The sequence below is a fragment of the Rhamphochromis longiceps genome, linkage group LG4 (genome assembly GCF_057381845.1).
Source record: "Rhamphochromis longiceps isolate RC_006_pf linkage group LG4, R_longiceps_female_GT1.1, whole genome shotgun sequence".
Classification (NCBI taxonomy): Eukaryota; Metazoa; Chordata; class Actinopteri; order Cichliformes; family Cichlidae; genus Rhamphochromis; species Rhamphochromis longiceps.
Window position 1 is genome coordinate 25,386,526 of NC_140560.1, and position 19,098 is coordinate 25,405,623.

The following is a 19,098-nucleotide window of genomic DNA, read 5'->3' on the forward strand; positions in this document are numbered from 1 at the left end:
TGACCCATCATGGTATGACAGTGTGAACGGCACAAATTCGATATCTTCAAATCCGATCTGGGTCACTTTCGTATGTGGTACTGAATCCGATACATATCCGATGTTTTAGAAAGCGACTGCTGTTTGAACGGTCATGTCGCATTAAATCCGTCTTTTACGTCACTGACACAAGACAGACGCCAATTATCAGCGCCGGAGAAGACATCGCGAACGCTTCCTGGCCATCCAGTGTAGATGTCAGTGAAACTGTTGGGAAGACAATGTTGGAGAAACGTGAACATTTTATTTGTACTGAAATATCTGCAGATTCTGACAGAAATCTGCAACTATCCTTTGAAGCACCGCTCCACATTTTATTTGTAGTGTGAACAAGCAGACAAAAAAATCGGATTTGATCAAAAAATCGGAATTGAGCATTAAAACCTGCAGTGTGAACGTAGCCTAAGATATGACCAGAATTGAAAGCTAGTGTTTGTTTGCTGTTCGCCTGCTGGTACCTGTTGGTCTTTGCTCCTTTGTCCCCTGCTTCCATCTTCGCCCTGCAAAGATGAGCCCCCAATTGGCCAGCAACTTCTCCTCTGGTAAAGTGAGAGAAGAGGAATTATTGCCACAGCAAGGGCACATGAAGATATACCATATGCAAAGTTTGTACTTCAGTTTTGTTGTGTCATATCTTCAGTATATGTGGTTTAATAAAATTGGTTGATCAAAATTTCGATTGGAAATTTTTTTTTTTACCTTGTTAATTGCTCCTCTCAACATGGTGCTCTTGCGGGTTGCCCGCTTCAGCCTCTCACTTGTGGTGGGAAAGGTAGCTAGTCCCATGCTCCTCCTGTAGCGGTTGCCTCTGGTCCCAAGACTGCCCCACCGAGGTTCCTTAGACCTGGGCCCACATGTTTTTCTTGCTACTTCAGGCTGCCGATCTTGGTGGTCTTGGTGATTTTTAACTGCTGTGGTCATGCCCATCCTAGAGTTGGACTTCTTCCTGATTTTGACTTCCCCCTCTGCACCAGACAGACTCTGGGATCCTGTATGGTTTGATTACAGAAGGACATTTAGACTGAGCTAACAATACAAAGGAGGACAAATGTAAAACAGATGCTTCTTGAATTATCAATTATTTTCAAAGGGCAGTCTTACCATAAAGCTCCTGCCTTTGTTTTTTGTTCCAGGCTTTCTGGTTGGCTTCCAGTTTTACAACAGACGATGGACTAGGCCCAATCATGGAGGAGCTTAAAGTGACATCTCTAGAGGGTTGGACTTTGTAATCTTGAACTTCATCAGTATCACAACTGCCTTCCTCTTCTTCATCTTCTAGCAGATTTAGGAAACAATAAAACATATATTCAGTAAAGGCATGAAAAAAAAACTTAGCTTATCCAATCCATCTCCCCACGTCATTACCAACCAGTAAAGTTCTTTAACTCACTCCCAATCAATCCACAGACACTTCATTAGCATTAAAGTAAATAGTTTAACGGTTTATAGGAAAGATATATGAACTGCTTTGCTTCAGTGGTATTTCCTGGTGTGAACCCACATGCTACTGAGAATGTGTGTGCTAGGGAGAGTATGAGGGAGTTTTTATGTTTGTCACTGCAGTTTTTTTTCTTTGCAGCGGCTCTTTGACCTGGTATGCGGGTCTCCAGGGGTGTGCAAAACTCTCACAGCCAGGTGTCTATAGTTGTGTGTCTGTGTCCAGCCCAGACCAGCCAACAGAGCTGACCACTGAGCTGTTGAATGTAAATGCACATCTCTGCCAAGACATACATCCCAATCTTTCTTCACTCGCCCATCAAAATGGATTGGTTTTCAATTTTTTTTTTTTTTAGAAATTAGCAAAAGGCAATATAGATTTAAAGGAGCTTTTGGATCATAGACTGACTCAGTACATTAGCTGTACTTGTCAGATATGCATTTTTATTTTATTTGTAGAAATTTGTAGAAATGTTTCAAAAAATCCCTGTCATATTTTCATAGCTAGCTATTTAGATATCTAAAGGTAACTTTCAATTTTGGTATTCAATTTTATCTATATAGCAAAAATTCACAATTGGCGGTGCCTTAAGGCATTTTATATTGTAGATAAAGACCCTGTGATATTAGACAGAAACCCCAACAATCATGAGCAAGCACTTGGTGACGGTAGGAAGGAAAAGCTCCCTTTTAACAGGAAGAACTCTCTAGCAGAACCACCCTAAGGGAGGGGAAGCCATCCACCGCAACCGGTTGGGGGGTGACGGCAAAGAGAAGCGAGCAGTGAGAGAAAGACAGGACAAAAGACACACTATGGGAGAAAGAGCCAGAGTTGAATAATTATGAATGATTAAATATAGCAGTGGTGTATAAACACAGAGAGAGCAAAAAGAGATGAGTGAAGAAGAAATGCTCAGTGTGCCCAGCAACCTGGGTCTACTGCAGCCTATGTTTTAGGGATGTTTCAGGGTCACCCGATTCAACCCTAACTATCAGCTTCATCAAAACAGAAAGTTTTAATCCTAATCTTAAAAGTAGAGTGTTTGTCTCCTTAATCATTAACTTGACTTAACTACGTCTCCAGGCTCAGTATTTACTGTCCCACCTTGATCAGAGGAGTCGCTCTCTGCAGGCGAGCTTTCTTCCTCCTCCATTGCTTCGTGCCTTTGGCCACGGTGAACCTTTGTTCTGTGCTGGCTCAGGGTGGTCGATCCCTTTTTACGTCCACAACGCACCAGTCCGGTCCAGCTCTCTTGGTGGACACTGTCCCCACTGGCTGCTGAAAAAGTTTAAGAAATAAATCACTGCTTAACTCTAAGGGTAACTGCTGATGGGGGGAAAAACAACAATACTCTGCACAGTAAAACTAAAAACAGGAGGAACAAGCACAATCAGTGAAATGATTGCCACTATCTACCTGTATCGCTTTGTCCCCCAGACTCTCGCCTGGAGTCTGCTTTGCTTGTGCCCTGGCTTCTGTGTCCATGCTTAAGGTTGGAGCTGCAGAGTGAAATTTCCTTGTCCCTCGAGCCTGTCCCTGAGAGATTCTTTTTAACCTGGGCCTTTTGCTTGAGCTGAACCACATCTCCAGCCAGCTTGGAGTTGAGCATGCTGTGAAGACTGCTTTTTCTGCAGCTCTGTGCTTTTACCTGCTGCAACAGAAAGACAGATGAGACTGGTGAAAACCAGTTACACTCCTTACAGAAGCCACAAAAGCATCACAATGACATCATCATGACATCATCATCTCCTCTGACATTGTGAAGAGAGCCCTTGTTTTCTCAAGAATAGAGAATTAAAAAAGCAATTGGAGAAGCTCTAACAAGACAGACATTTATATGGAGAGCAGAGGATCAGGATGAACTCCTGAGGGTAGCGCCTAATTAGAAATGGGATGCAACAAAGGGATATATCAAATGCAACGAAACAAAGAGCGGCTTCTTTTATTTCTGGCTATGTGTGGGACAGAAGGGAGTAGGACAAGGGGACCCTGACCTGTGTGCTGCTGAGTCGCTCAAAGCCTCGACTGGACAGCCTCTTCTTCCTTCGCTGGCTTTCTCCGCCCCCTCCCAGGTCGTCAGGCAAACCAAGCCCTGCCCCCATCGATCTGCAAGGGGAAAAAAAAGAAGGGAGTTGAGTCACCTCTCTCTGGGATCTGGTAACTTTCCCTTTTCTGTCAAGTGAGCCGAATGACAAAAAGGACAAGAAGAGTCCAGTGTCTGAGACACCCACTTGAAAATTAATCTCTAACAAGAAAACTGGGATTGTTTGAGGGCAATTTGGTGCTTCTTCTAGGGAGAATGTTTGTCCCCTGTAAAGCACTACTGCACAGCTTTGAAGGATACCGTGAATGGTTAGAAGGCACTGGAATTTGAATGTGGTCATATTGTATTCAGTGAGTATCATGCCTCTCTGGTTGCTTTTTCATATCACTGTGGCACACACTTTCCCCTATGCTGAGCAGCATCACAGGCCAACCACTCCAAATGCCCTTGAATTTCCCCCTGGAAGACTGCCCGTAGACCACACCGAAATGAGCCAGACCATGCTCAAACAAAAGATTAACTTCCTCTCTCCTAGCATGCATACAACCTCGGAAACCATTCCATTCCAATGACTAAATCTGACGTAGATAAGTAAAATACTGCGCATTTGTTCTGCTTCCATATTGGTGCAGAAACTGTTTTTAAAGTAAAGAACCATGTGCTGTTTTTTTTTGCATGTTTGTTTTGATGTCATTTATCAGCAGCATGCGAATTCACAGTGCCCATGAAGGTGCTGATTGTGTGTAAATCTCATAATTCCAGCATGCACCTGCAAGACTCAAGAAGAATGAAAGCAATTGTCAGGCAGTGGGACTCTCTGCCCACTGACTGACAGGAGAGTGACAGAGGTGCCAGTGGAGTGTGAGTTGTCCCCGTGAGGCAGATCCCACCACGGCTTGCTTTCCGCTGCTGACAAACACAATGTGACAGAGTCCCTCCCATTTATGGTGGAGGGGGCTGGTGGAGCTGAGTGTACAGTGACTAATTAAACAGAATTGATTATCAGGGTTTGCTGGCAAGCAGGAGTTCTCTCTAGCATACAACCCCGTCCAACCCCAAATCAAAGCGACACCACAAAGGACCCCAATGCTCTACCCACAGGAATAACATAAGCGTGCACAGAAACAAACAATGCCTGCTTCAGTGCTCATAAGCACACTGCTGCATCCATCTCTAACTAAACAGATGCATAAAATTTGCAAGTTGGAAGGCTTGATCACGAGGCCTGAATGTATCTCCCACTCAAACACTACCACACACACGCACCCCCGGTGGTTAAAGCAAAGTAGGGAAAAAGATACTGAAAGGCTGGGTGGGCTATCCACTGACCCACTGACCCACTAACCCCCATCAGCACAAAAGCATCAGCGTTTTGTAGCGGCATGACTGGCAGGTGCAGGACAGCGCTTTTATAGAACCCTGCCACATAACGCAACATGGGGCTAAACAGTCCTCAGTCTGCTTGCTTGTTTCTCATTCACAAGTATCACGTCATTCTCTTTTGGGTTGTGCACACATCACAAACAAAAGGGTGTACACCCTGGGAGCTTTTAAGAAAAATAAAGTGTCTTGGCTGTGATTCAATTTAAAGTACAACAAAAAGACAGACTTCAGTTTACTCTTCTGTGAGACTGTAACCCCATATCTGCTCCCACTTTCCCTCCACTGCACTTCACTTGAGGGCCCAGGCCTTATATTTGGGTGTCATTGTCACTCAGCATTAGCATCTGATCAGCACGGGCCCTAGTGAGGGGGGTGCAAGAGGATACGGGTGGAAGAAGAGTGGCAAGTGACATTGCAAAGGGGCAGCTGTGGACAGTTGTCCAGAAACTGAAGTGAGAAAAGAAGGATTAAGATGGACAGAGAGGGAATGCTGCGAGGTAATATTTAGTGCCCAAAGGCATTCTGAGCCTAGATGCCGGGGATAACTGAAGCCTGAGAGTAAACCTTTTACCAACCCCTCCAACACAACTTCCAAACAGGAAAGGCATCCCTATTTTTACAATGTTGATTTAAAAAAACATTCTCCTGCTCGTTTCTGCTAATTTTTCCTCTTTCGTCATATTCCTCAAACACATACACGGACAAACATATACATGGACTCAAAAAGTCAGCTTAACTCTTATTGCCTTGCGAATCAGACGTGCACAATTCAGCCCGGTAAAGTTGAATGTTTTTATTTATATATATATTAACCCTGAATGAGTATTCTGTAGGACACAGCTGACACAGACTGCCCCGTTACGCAATTAATAACACCAATGTTGATTAGAGTAGAAGAGGTTTGATTCGACTTCCTAGAATAGTTCAGCGGTTCTCCTGTTTCCTGCTTATGCCAATGAGAGGCAGCGCCTGTATGGCAGTGATACAGAGGGGCTTATCATGCATGACTGGACTACAGCCAGCTAGCGGAGATGGGCTAACTGATACTCACTTGACTTTTCTTTGGCCCTCGGATGAGGACACTGGACCTGTGGTGAGGGTGGGTTTCCGCTTCCTCGGCCGCCCCGGTCCTCGCCGTGCTGGGCTGCGAGGTGTTTCTTCCTTCCTGCTGGCACATGCAGATGTAAACACACATGCAGCCGGTCGAGCTTTAAGACGCTACCTATATCTAAACTCTGAAGGTTCTAAAGCACTAAAAGAAATCCATTTTGAAACTATAAGTGAATGAAATACGTTTATGTTTTTACTACTTTGGAACGGACCGATTGGGAATCGGCACAGGTAAAGGAGGACCGCGCCATACTCACTGATGATCATGCTTCCTCTGAAGTTTGGCAAGCTCCTTCTGCTTCTCTTTATAACGACGTTGTAACTCAGCCAATTTCACACGCATTGCAAGCTCAGGACCATCCATTGTTTCCATGCTAACTTTAGCTGGGCACACCTGAACAACACGCATAATTAGTGGTTATGTAACATGTAACAAAAGCAATCAAGGAACATTTTAAGTACAACTTCATTAGTTACTATTTGTTTGAAACATCGTTAGAATTCTGGGAACATTTTGAAGCGTCAAGAAGGGCACACTTTTATAGCCTTACTGGTTCATTGCGAGGTGTCCAGGTGCATTTCCTTCGTAAATTGAGGATCCTGCGGGCTGGAAATTGTCGCTCAGAACTCGCGCTGCTGCTTTCCTCGGAGCCCAGCTCCAGCGCACGGGCCGTGGCCAGGGTAGCAAGGCTTTGGAGGTCAAACATGAGCAGTTCCTCCTCTGTTTACAGAAGGGGGGGGGGAAGGGTTCATATTGCATCTATACATTTTCGATTCAGATGCCACAGTGGACAGAGCTTATTTACTTAACATTTGTGAAAGGAAACTCATGTCAAAGTGAGAGAGAAAGATGGGTCTTTTTGTTTTTGTTTTGTTTTCTGCAGAAATTTGAGCAGATTAGGACAGTATGAGAAATCAGCAGCATATCTTTTCAGAGGTCACATTATTTTGGACTCACCATATGCTGATATCTCACAGACCATCTGGACTGAGCTTTTCCTATGTAGCCTATCTGCTTATGACACTGAGTAGTCTATCTGCCATTAATGGTCTGAGCCACAAGCTGAATAGCAGATTGTAGCCTAGTCACAAGGAAAATGACATTTTGTTTGTAAGAGTAACACAGTCTTACATCTTAACATGAATAAATAAAAATATACTGAATCGTCTTACTAACCATAGTTGTGACTCTAAATCGACATTTGCTACTTGCCTGAGCTGTCAACAATATCGCATATCGAAGACATCACTGACTCTGGAATCAGATGATACCCTTTTTAAAGAACCATCTTTTGGGAGCAGTTAAATGCATTAGGATGCTGTGGTAAACACAAAACATCCTTTTGCATGAATAAAAAAAAACAAAAACGCATGGTACTTTGAAAAACAAGGAAGCTTTTAAAGCCACTTTAAAACAATGGGGTCTAATTAGCCAGGCAATGCTCCAGGGTGCTGAAAACAATGACTGCTTTTGTGATTACACACCAACTTTCAGTATGAAGTGTTATGTTAGTGAGAGAATGAAACAAACTGGTGTCTCTCCTTTAAGTTTAACTCTGTGTATTTGCAGTTGTGCGTGTTTGGGTGCACGCGCATGAGTGTATCAAACAGCTGCAGGATGGAGAGACACAGACGGTTCCCTGAGGAGAGCTCGAAGGGAGCGTGAGTGAGAGAGGAAGGTGTACACCCTTCACTAGTAGTTCAGCCCTGTCCTCCTGCTTTTTCTCCCTCTCCTGAGGCCCTGCATCATTAGAACAGCCTTTTAGGAAATAAAAGTGGCTTTAACATGCCAAAGAAGAGCAACGGCAAGCAAGCATGTAGACAGCCTCTCTGGGGATGTGTTAGAATTCACAAGAGGCTCATGAGACCGGCAGGAAGAGAGGACTATCTGGGAGGGAGCACAGAGCGATGAGGCTAGGCCTGAGGGGGAGTGGGAGTTTGTCTCAATGGACATAGAGGAAAAGGAGAGTAAACTATGAGAGAAGTGCATTCTGTTGATGTGAGTGTTGCTGTGTGAATGTGAATGTGTTAGAGTCATGGAGGAGCCACTGTTTCTCACCCTGGCTTTTTCCACAAGTGCGCTTTTGCTGCTGCAGCTCCAGATCCGCTAGTTCACTCAGAAGCTCGATACCCTGGTGTGGGTTGCATTGCGATGGGGCAACTGATGGTGTACTATATGAGAACAAGGGAAATGGAGGCACATCTGTACAGAACGCAGCAGCAATCAGCAGCTCCAGACTCCAGTAGCAGGGCACAACAGGTTTTGGGGCCACAGCAAAAGATTCCTCGCTTGGGCTAGGGGCAGAAGCTGAGGCCGGGGAAAGACACACAGAATCCACTGAGGCATCATTAGAGGTTATCTTGTTGTCGTGCTGCTGCTCACTGTCCTCTGCGCACTCATTAGGCGGGGACTGTGACTCAGGAGAAGCAGGATCAAGCTCGATGATGGTGGGCAGCTCTGGCTCTTGCTCTCCAGGCATGCTGACCTTTTGAGCATACTCCACCTGAATCTCCCCACCCGTCATCTCATCATCCTCCTCTTCTTCCAAGGTAATGACAGCGTCTTGCCTGTCAGGTTCTTCTGTTGAAATGGAGACTGGGCAGGAAGGAGCCTCACACACAGTACTCTCAACAGGTGGACAAACCAGCACCTCTCCTGCAGTTTGTCCCTGCTCCTCTGGTTGCTCCTCCTCTCTGTGGACATAGTTAGCTTCTGTCACGGCTGTTATTTCCACCTCATCCCTCTGCTCCAGAACTCCATCAACCACTCTGTTTTCCTCTTCATGCGCCACTTCCTTGAGTGGGAGTGGCTCTGGAAGGGGTCTGACTACCACTTGACAGTCTAACTCATCCCCTAGGCTGGCCAGAGACTGGGGAGCATGCTCAGCAGGCTCCACTTGGACTGCGTCCAGGTCAGCTGGCTCAGCCAGCTGAACACCCTGAGGTGACGGTCCGCTCCTGTAGTCCATCGCAATAGCAGGGTATGTGTATCCAGGAGGCAAGTCTATAGATGAAAAGAATATTTATTAATTTAATATTTAACAATTGTCTATTTATTCCAAAAATTCTGATAAACCATCCTCCCAAAAAACCCCACATATTATGATTCCTTAATAGAAAGCACTGTTTTTGTGATGCGGATGTGTTACAGATGACCAATCATACCCATGATAAACGAAACTCTCTTGCTAACTAGGTTCCATGGAGTGAAAAAGCAGGGCAAGGAAATGAAAAAGCACTTTCCCTTGATCCCCCAACCTTAGGAAGTTACCACAAGTAACTGTGTGTGTGCGTGTTATTTAAAGTGGACAAGACCTTTAGTTTATCAGAGAAACTGACACAATTCCTCTGGCTTGCGGGAGCCGTTAGCCAGACATTAATAATGATGAAGATAGTTTCAGGCGTGTGGGGGTGGAGGAGATGTAAAGGCCGCTACTAAGATATTTCTCAATCATTACCAAGGTAACAGTTCTGGAAAGTCCCAGCACAGCCGGCAGCCATTTTCTTCACCGTTTATTCAATCAGAGGCTTTGCCAAAAGAGCTACCCACACATATTACCGCAACACCAGCAGAAAAAAATGGGGTCACTGAACAGTGACAACTCCAGTTATAAATCGGTATGATGCACAAGATTTGACTATATGTTAGAACAGTTTTCTGTTCTCTTTCTGGTTTTCTACATGACTCTGTTATTATACCTGATTAGTGTGAGTATGTTATCTCACAAGCGCTAATTTGATGATTATTGTTTGTACAAAAACCACTGTGCACACTGCTTCAAAGACAGTTTGAAAACTTTTACGCACAGTTTTTGCATTTTTTTTCTAGACACTTCTTTGCACTTACCAGGCTCCAGAGACCCTGGGTATTCCTGTGGAGGCTGCCCCTCTCCCGTCTTGTCTTCGGATTCAGGAGCCTTTAACATTTGAGGTGGAGCAGGGCTAATGGCAGGTGAATGAGGTACTGCTGCAACAGGGCTAGGAGCGGGGCAGGGTGTTGAAGGAGTGCTTTTGGGATGTTGTCGCAGCGAAGGGGACTGACAACAAGGGGACAGGTGAGTGGTGCAGGTCCCAGGGGGTGAGGTGTTTCTCTGCGGTGGGTTGTAAGAGTAAGCTTTGGCAGGTTTAGATGTTCTTGGCTCTGAAATGAGTTCTTCCAGTTCAACTGAGGGCTCGTCTGCTCTCTTCTGTATCTGTGGCATTAATACAAAATTATTGCATATCTAAATTTAGTGAACAAGTGATTTTATGCATTAACCAAATAGTACATTTATTGCAATCTGGTTGACAGCCAATGCTACTTGCTTTTCTGTATTCGGGAATACACTTTTTTTCCCCTGTAGGAAAGTTGGCATATCCTTCAAAGAATATTATGCAAATTGAAAATAGACTCAAAAGTCACGGGATCCATGACTCGCTTACGCTTCGCTGTATTGCCTGCACTTTTGCATGTATTAATCTCCCTTGCGTATTTTGACTCTGCAATCACCTGTGCATTGTGAGCGGGTTGGTGCTGCATGTTCATGGCATGTGCAGCTCTGTGCTGCTGTGGCTGCTGCTGCTGCTGAGGTTGAGACTGCAGTTGTGATTGCTGCGACTGGTGACTCTGATGCTGATGCTGAAGCTGTTGATGCTGCTGGAGAGCGTACAGCTCCTGTTGCCGTAGAAACTGGGATCGGGAGTACACAGCAGGATGTTGCATGTGGGAGGGTGGGCCCCGGGCGCCGTACACAGGGGGCCACAGCCCTGGCTGCTCCATCACATCTAATGAGAAAAAAAAAAAAAAGGAGAAATGTGATGGAGGGGGCTACCTTAGAACAAAAACACATGCATACACGTACACACACACACACACACTCTACATCACTTTTCTTTGGGCTCATACGCATTGACAGTAGGCACGACTCACTAGAATACATTAGCAAACAGAGAACAGTTGTGTTCTCCATATTTATCATTATGTGCCTCCCACACAACTATTTCAAAACACTGAAACCATTATGGATCATTTAAAGAATCATTGTATTCACATTTATAGCAACAACATGTATCCTTTAAGGAAAAAAAGATTTTTGACTTCACAGAACAACATCTCCCCAGGCAGAAACAATCCCACACTCTCCTCCGCTCTGAACAAAAAGCTGTCTCTTAAGAACTGCTTTGAGAATTTTGGAATGCTGGAAAAAGACGTTATGAAAATGATGAAATGTGAACAGAATATAATGGTCATAGGTTGATTAGAGGTCAAAATGCTGTGCTGGAAATGCATGTTTTTCTCGTCAGAGCATTCGTCTTGGCCTTTATGCCAAAAAGTCCCACCTTCCCGGCCAAACCACAGTAGGGGTTCTGCAAAAGGGCCCAGCAGTAAGCCTGGTTCCCATATGTGTGGGTGTACAACCTGTCTCATTATGTGGATTTAAGGACACGCACAACTCCATATGGGTGATCTACAATGACAGAGGTGCCTTTTGGAAAGTACTAAGACCACACTATATAGAACTACATAATGAGCGTCTTCATAATATCTGTATTAGCACTGTGCTACACACTCCACATTAGCGGTTTTATTATCCAAATGAATTTGATCTTTCAGCTCCTTTTGCAAGACACACTAAGAATTTCGCCACATAAAATCGGATATGAAAATATTTCCTGTGGGAAAGTTTCTGTGGATGCACTTCCCTTCTCAGCTGAAACTCCTGTGGCGCGCAGAAGGAAACATATCGTCAAAGACTGGGAGCCAATTAAATTTCACAGTCTGTTCACTGAATACGCATCTACAATGACTCTGGTGAAGTGATTTTCACCTCATTCACTTCCTCTTCCTCTGCTGTGGTATTGTAGGGGCAAAATAGCTTTGTATGAGCATCCTGAACTACTGAGAGTGCCACTGTTGCCAGGCCAAGCAGTTGGCATGTAGCAATTATCATAAGATTGCAAACTTATCTTAGCCCAAAGTAATATTAACAGTGAAATAACTCGTTTTAGTTTCACAGAACATAAGCTAAATTTGGTGCATTTCTGCTGCTTGTGTTGTATTTATTTGGATTCCCATTAGCATCGGCCTTAGCCCTTAGCTTCTCTTCCTGTCAGTCCTCATTCATCCATACACACACAGTTAACAATCACAAAAACATAAGCATAATAACAAACAAGCTTTTCTTATTTTTACTCTTTGTATACAGATACTGTACCAGTGGAGTTTGCTGTGCTTTGTAGATCGATTAGATTAACATATAAAATGCCATGGCTTACCCAGGTGATGGGTCGCAGGATGGGTGGGAGGCTCGGAGGGCAAGACCACCAGTTGGGCAGAGGGGTCTTGAGGCAGAGGCAGGACTGGCTGCAGAGGGCCTGGCATGGCTGCAGAGAAAGCTGGTGGCAGATTCTGGTGTAGGGTTGTATGACCTATACCTGCTTTATAAAGAAATTAAATTACAGAATTCCATATAAACAAAAGAACTTTAAATATATGTATCAGCTGATCAAATCAATTCTAAACGTCTTTGTTTTGGCCTTTTTTTCAATAAACAAAAAAAAGCTGGACTATATGTCTTTATAACACATGAATAAACATAAACATAACCATAACAATAAAATCCTGCCATCAGAAAGCGTCTTACCATAAGAATGTCCCGTCATCCAGAGAGATGGGCTTCCAGTTCTTGGCATCCAATGATGGTGAGCAGAATGTGCAGCAGGATCTCCCAACTGGCCAGACTGGAGGGACGTCCCGCCCGGGACCATGAGATGAGAGGCAAGGTCTCCGTGACAGCTGCTGGAAGGGTGGATCCTTGCAAATTCCACCCTCTCTTTGTTATCCCTGACATCAGAATGACATAAAGATAAAGAAATACAAATTAGAATGTTTCTGTAAAGATTTTAATTTATTAAGTATTGAACAACACCTTTAAAAATACATACCTGATATATGCATCCCTCTCCCTGTCCAAGCAAGTGAGACCTATTTGTTCCTCACTCAGCCTCTTCCTGTCTTCCTCAGTGGTGGGATCTGACAGATACATGGAGCGGGGCTGCCCTGTGAGGCAAACATCAACTTTCACCATTGTGGATCACAGTGAGAACAAAATCCCAAGTCTCTCGCCACTTGTCAGAACCGTGCCGCAAGTTGCAAATGAATACATTTTGAGTATTAAATGCTTTTGTATTGGCAGAATTCATGCTAAAACCATATAGTGCACAGTATTGACATATTACTGTCTTATTTGGAAAGAAAAATAACTTGCTTCATAATATAATAACACATTCAGATATTTATGAAATAAAATTGAAACTTGATGTAGGTCAATTTTGTCCAAAGTTGTTTTGTTTTTTTAATATTGTATTTTTTTGTATATCTATTTATTTCCATTTATATACTGTTGTTCTCAGAGCGAGGCTTAGAAATCTTATATTAATTACTTTTTATCTTGGCAACTCTAAATGGACTCAGACTTGACATCTGTAAACATCATGGTTGATGCCTGTTTGACTCACTAATGTTTGATTAAGGGCAACTAGAAAGTTAAAGAGGGGAAAACCAAGTTAAAATCAGCAAGGCATTGTTTGGGACTGCTGCAGAGGAAATTTATATTTAAACCCATAAGTATTAAACTCCATTCATAGAATTAGCTATGCCTATATTATCCTGTAATGGATCATGGGGACTGGAGCGTATACCTGATGGCAATGAGTGTGAGAATTATACCATTCTGGATTTTTACTGCATTCAGCAAAGGGTATCACCACAAAATCAATATTTTTCTGGCTTTTTATCCGCTTAAAAATGTGCTTTTTCCTGTTTGTTTATTTTCTATATGGCTGTTTCTCTGTTTGCAGCGATATTGTTGGCAAGTTACAGATAAAGAAATATAAGGCCTTCTCACAAGCCAGTGACCTGGATTGCTTACCTTTCACAGACGGATGGACCCTGCCCTGTCGGCTGTTCGGATGATTTTCAGCTGAACGACAAGGTGGTTCCCTCTGTCTGGCCACCGCCACCGCTATTCCTACTGGCGGCTGCCGCACCTCACTTTCACCATGACCTGGCTCCCCCATTTCCCTGCTCCGCCCGTTATAATCAGGACGCTCACTGTCATTAGCCGTACCCTTCCTGGAAGGCAGAGTCTGTTTGTTGCCCTGCAGGGCACAGCTCCCCCCAGATGGACCTGATTTGAGATTTCCTAACCCCCCAAATGGATTCTTTTGGGAGACGAGCAGTGGTTGTTGCTGGTTGCTGTACTTTAGTAAGCTTTTCATTGCACTGCTCTCTCCCTGAGTTGGACCCTGGGGATCAGGTTGCTGCTGTGGTTGCTGCTGTTGCTGGCTGAGGGGAGGTGCGGTGGGGGGCTGTGGAGGAGGGAGGCTTATTCCCGGCTGCTGCTGCTGCTGCTGTTGTTGTTGTTGCTGCTGCTGCTGCTGTTGTTGTTGTTGCTGCTGCTGCTGCTGTTGTTGCTGCTGCTGCTGCTGAGAGTGTTGCCCACCAGTGCTCCCCAACTCCATATATGACTTCCTCTGCTCCTCCTCAGGTTGCGACATGTGGTGAGGAGGCCTCATATTCCAGGGTGGCACTGGGGGCTGCTGGTGGTGGTGCTGCTGCCCACTGCTGTTGCTGTAACCATAAGGAGACATGTCCATCTTTCTTTTAAGCTCCTGACTATTCCCCTGGTTCAACTCAGTGGGTGTCTCTGGGCCAGGTCGGCCATGCTGCTGGTGGCGAATCCTGGCTACCTTTTGGCCGTCTCTCTGTAAAGAGCAGCTACCTCCGGGACCACTGTGTTGTGTTCCACTGTGCTGCCCCATGTTTTTACTTCCAAGTGGGGAAGAGTTTGGCGGGGGTCCGGGATGGGAACAGTCTCGATAAGGAGAAGTGTTTACAGAATGAGGGACCGAGTGCCCTGCCTTGGGTCCCTGGGGCAGCGAGGGTCTGAACACATCCATTTCCACACCACTGTTGATACACTCAGCACTCCGCGATCGCACTACTTGATGCTGCTGTTGAGAATGTGGTGGTTGTTGCTGGGGAGGTGGAGGAAGCTGTGAGGACTGAAGGTGTTGATGGTGGGATTGCATCCAGTCTGGAGCCTTCTCTGTCTTTCTGTATGGGTGCTGCTGCTGCTGCTGTTGTTGCTGTTGTTGTTTTCTGTGCCAATTACTGTGGTGCCCACCGCCACCATTCTTTTCGATTGTCTTGTCCTTGGCATTGCTGCCTCCTCCTCCACTACCCACACCCTGGCAGTCAGGGTTATTAAGCTGGAATGGCCCATTAGATTTATCGCCTACGTCTGCCACAGATGGCACAAATGTAGGCCCTGTGACTTTAGGTTCTCGCCCCACATTGACTGGCCCCCTCTCGTGCGAGGCAGGGTTGGCTAGAGGAGCAGGTGGCGGTGGGCAGAAAAACTCTGGATGGTGGTGTGTGTGGTGGGAATGATGTGGGTGGCTGGGGTGGAGCTGAAGACAGTGGAAGCCCCCTGGATGGGGATGTGTATGGGGGTGAGCATGAGGATGTGGATGGGCCCCTCCAGTAGCAGAACTCATATGTAAGGGTGGGGGTACAGAGTAGGGCAGAGAGTGGTGAAGTGGTGCCTGACCCCTTTCCAAACAGTCTGAAGGTTGTTCACTGATCCTCATTTCCCCACTTACCCCCTCTTTGGTGCAGCGGCCACTGCCACTAGTCCCCAAATGTCTGTTCTGGCTGCTCCCCCCACCACCCATAACCCGAAGGGTTGTGTCCTCACCGCCACAGCTGGACATGGACACCTTAGCCCCTGCTCCAGTTCCTGGATCTCCATTTTGCATCTTGCTATTGTGCAAACAGGCACTGAGGGGCTTGCTCATACTTTGAGGGTGCTCTTTACTGTACATCGTGAGCGACGCCTTATGCCTCTCCAGGGCCCGGCTGTTTACCTCCTCCAGGGGCAGCGGGTGCTGAGGATAGTGCGGGTGCTGCTGATGAGTGTGAGAATGGTGGTGGTGTGTTGGCTGGGGTGGCTGGTGAGCGTGGTGCTGCTGCTGTTGTTGCTGCTGCTGCTGTCTTTCCTTAGCCTCTTGTTTACCACTGGATCTGTCCTTGTCCTTGACATTTACCACTCCTCTTTCCACAGACCCCTCTTTAAGACCCTTATGTATGCCTGTGCCTACCCCTTGATCTCTGTCTCTGCTGCAGGACCCCTGAGTGTGTCCTGAACCTGCCCGAGACATTGGTGGCAGACTATGATTGGCTGAGATGAGAGGTGGCTGGGATGGGAGACCTCGAAGGTAGAAGTTCTCTATAAAATAGAAAAAAGAAGACAAATTAGTCACGGAAAGAAAAAAAAAGCATGCTCTCAGTATTGCACAGACAACAGCACCAGACTATACCGCTTCCATTTGAATTCATATTATTTCCGTGTGATAAAATTTTAATAGTCTCACGTCCCACCTTTTTGTGTGTCATAGAAACGGTGTTGCCCATAGAGAACTCCACTGTTGGCATGGTGATCCAAGTGGCTCATAGGAAGGAACGTGTGGGCCAGACTCCCTGAGAATCGAGGATACCCTGGACCTGCTAAGATATCAGAGAGGGAGAGAGTTGATAAGAAAGGATAACAACCACAGAGATGCAGTTATCCAGTGTAATCCTTCAGGTCCAATGCAGCTGGTGGTGTTCATACGCAAATAAGTGCTGGCTGTGCCTCACATGTTTGCCTTTCCTGCTGGAGTTTAGAATGAAAACAATAACAGACAAGCCTGGGGATTTCTGTAATATATGAAATTTGTCTTTGAAACATATGGTGCTTTCTTTAACTCACTCTTAGAAGTGGCAGCCGCACCTTGAACCATCTGAATGGGGTGATAAGGATGGATTTGAAGCTTGTGTGTGCAATGAACAGAGAGCTGGGCGGCTAACCTTTACTGACCTACATCAGAGGTAAGAGGTCATCGGGATGTTGGGCCTGTAAGCTAGTACACCTGGGCTTATTACACCAAGCCCATCTGGAGGACGTTTACGCCACAACCAAACAAAAAGCTCATTTTGCAACGGGACACTGGAAAACACAAAGGACTTTGAGTGTAGAGGAGAGAAAAGATGGACTGAGATGAAAGCCCATCGCAATATCAATACAAAAAAAAAAAAAAAAAGCATCTCTATGACAACCCACTTTCACTGCATTTGAGTAACTATAGCATCTAAACACATCAATGTGAATTAAATTAGCCTATCTATGCTACCGTGTAATTAATCATTTCACCCAACCAACGGAATAAAATCGAGGTACTGTAAAGGACACACAAAAAATGTCCAATAATGCGATGATGTTGCTTAGTGACAGCAGCGCTATAGCGTAATTTTAGTTTAATACTTTAAAAAAGCATGATTAAATCCAAGTCATCAGTCTACATACAAGTTAAAGAAATAACTAAGGAAAATAAAAAGACTATATATATATTTATATACACACACACACACCGTCACATGAGTGAACCACTTTTGTTGAAATGGAAAACCAAAAAAGACAGAGACACACTTTTTTGTTTCTTTTTTAATTCATAGGACAGACAGGTCTATCAGCCCACTGTCATAAAGTAAAATTTAAGTGATTAATTTCTCTTCAGCTCAACTATTAGACCCATCTGTCGCTGTAGCTTTACTTTCCAGTGCAGCTCATGGATGGCGTAAAAAGGATACGGGCCGAAAGAGAGGAAAAAATTTTTGGAAAACGTGCGACCTGATCCCAGAAAGCGCAGATGCACTTTATTCGGCCATGTGTTTTTGTACACACATGGTTTTTACAGCAGCTATGAGTGTTGAATGTCTCACTTTCTGCCGGTGGATCAATGGGGCCCGGTCCCAGCTCTGGGGAGGGAGGAGTGTTGTGGTGGGCTTAATGACCTCTTCTCAGTGCGGCCTCTGCATCCTCCCATCTTAATTAATGAAATACACAGAGGAGGCAAACAGCCCTGCAATAACACAGGAGGTGCTGCTTTCTGAGGAGGGCAAAGGGGTGATAATTACATACCCTCACTTTTCCCTTTTCCCGTTTTTCACCTATGTTTCTACCTTGTTTTTTTTCCCTTCCCATCCCCCCTCTTTTGTCTCTGTCTCCTCCTTTGCTGTCATGATTAATAAGAACGCAAAATTATGCCAATTCATTTACAGCTTGGGGGGGGGGGGGAGCTTTGTTTAAGCAAGTCATTTTTTCCTTTGATTTCAGGAGAGGGAAAAGCAGAGAGCTGTTTGCCAGTCTTTATCCAAGCTGGGAGAGGGTCTTTTTTTTTTTTTTTTCTGCGGCAGCATGTTGTTTGTGAGCGTGACGATTGATGGCGTAATCCCTTTTCACAGTGTGGTCTGGCTGTGCCCGATAATGCCAGCCTTCTCAGTTTCAGCATGCTCTCCACTGGGGCAGCAAGAGGGGGACTGCTGGGCACGGCGGAGCTCATTCAGCCATTAATCTGGCCAGGACAAGGGAAGCTGCTACTTCTGCTGCCGCTGCCGATGCTGCTGCAGGCGACGTGAGCAGGGTCTTAGTGCAGTCTGCTGACTGCACAGCAACCTCGCTCTCCTTCGCTCCCTCCGCACACTCACACATAAACACGCCAGCATCAGCAAGTGAATGGCAGAGGGGAGTTCACAGCGCATGCCCTCCTTTCCACCAGCAGAGCAGGGGTGAGAGGCAGAACAAACAGAGCTGCATCCCAAGGAGGGATTTCTAGAAGTTCTGAAGGTATTTCTCGCAACATGGTGGGTTGAGAGAAGCAGGCCAACAGGGAGGACAAAGAAGGGGGTTAGATATAGAACAGCACCTAGAGGCAGAGGAGAATTATTCCTGCTGCTTTAGAGGCGGTTTCTCACTAGCACAATACCAGTCCTCTTACACCTTCTCTGAAGACATTCAGTTACTGATAAGGCTTTCACCACTTTTGATAGAAGAAAAAAATAACATAAATGAAAATTCTATTTTCTCCAGGGAGGTGGCTGTAACGCATCAGAGACGAGGAGATAGAAGGACGGAGAGAGAGAGAGCACGCCACAGGAAGACCGAGAGGAGAGGAGGAGCAGCCTGAGCTGCCTGTCAGGTCCGCTAATTGAGAAAAAAGTGAC

The 19,098-nt window shown here is 45.4% G+C and overlaps 1 protein-coding gene across 13 annotated transcripts in view; it reads right to left on the reverse strand.

Moving 5' to 3' along the window:
- The window catches only part of bahcc1a (BAH domain and coiled-coil containing 1a), a 61,005-nt gene that overhangs the window by 9,082 nt on the left and 32,825 nt on the right, over positions 1 to 19,098 (reverse strand). For 4 of the 13 annotated variants that reach the window (XM_085404060.1, XM_085404062.1, XM_085404061.1 and 1 more), the window contains 17 exons: positions 16,438 to 16,563; positions 13,925 to 16,285; positions 12,939 to 13,053; positions 12,638 to 12,837; positions 12,270 to 12,431; positions 10,504 to 10,778; positions 9,862 to 10,207; positions 8,074 to 9,018; positions 6,566 to 6,735; positions 6,272 to 6,408; positions 5,956 to 6,072; positions 3,472 to 3,583; positions 2,894 to 3,128; positions 2,582 to 2,755; positions 1,141 to 1,314; positions 739 to 1,028; positions 498 to 578 (listed from right to left, as the gene is read on the reverse strand). In XM_085404060.1, coding sequence (XP_085260186.1) covers positions 498 to 578; positions 739 to 1,028; positions 1,141 to 1,314; positions 2,582 to 2,755; positions 2,894 to 3,128; positions 3,472 to 3,583; positions 5,956 to 6,072; positions 6,272 to 6,408; positions 6,566 to 6,735; positions 8,074 to 9,018; positions 9,862 to 10,207; positions 10,504 to 10,778; positions 12,270 to 12,431; positions 12,638 to 12,837; positions 12,939 to 13,053; positions 13,925 to 16,285; positions 16,438 to 16,563 — 6,020 coding nt within the window. The remainder of the gene's footprint in view (positions 1 to 497; positions 579 to 738; positions 1,029 to 1,140; positions 1,315 to 2,581; positions 2,756 to 2,893; positions 3,129 to 3,471; positions 3,584 to 5,955; positions 6,073 to 6,271; positions 6,409 to 6,565; positions 6,736 to 8,073; positions 9,019 to 9,861; positions 10,208 to 10,503; positions 10,779 to 12,269; positions 12,432 to 12,637; positions 12,838 to 12,938; positions 13,054 to 13,924; positions 16,286 to 16,437; positions 16,564 to 19,098) is intronic. The other 9 variants (XM_085404072.1, XM_085404067.1, XM_085404069.1 and 6 more) reach the window with 9 other exon arrangements.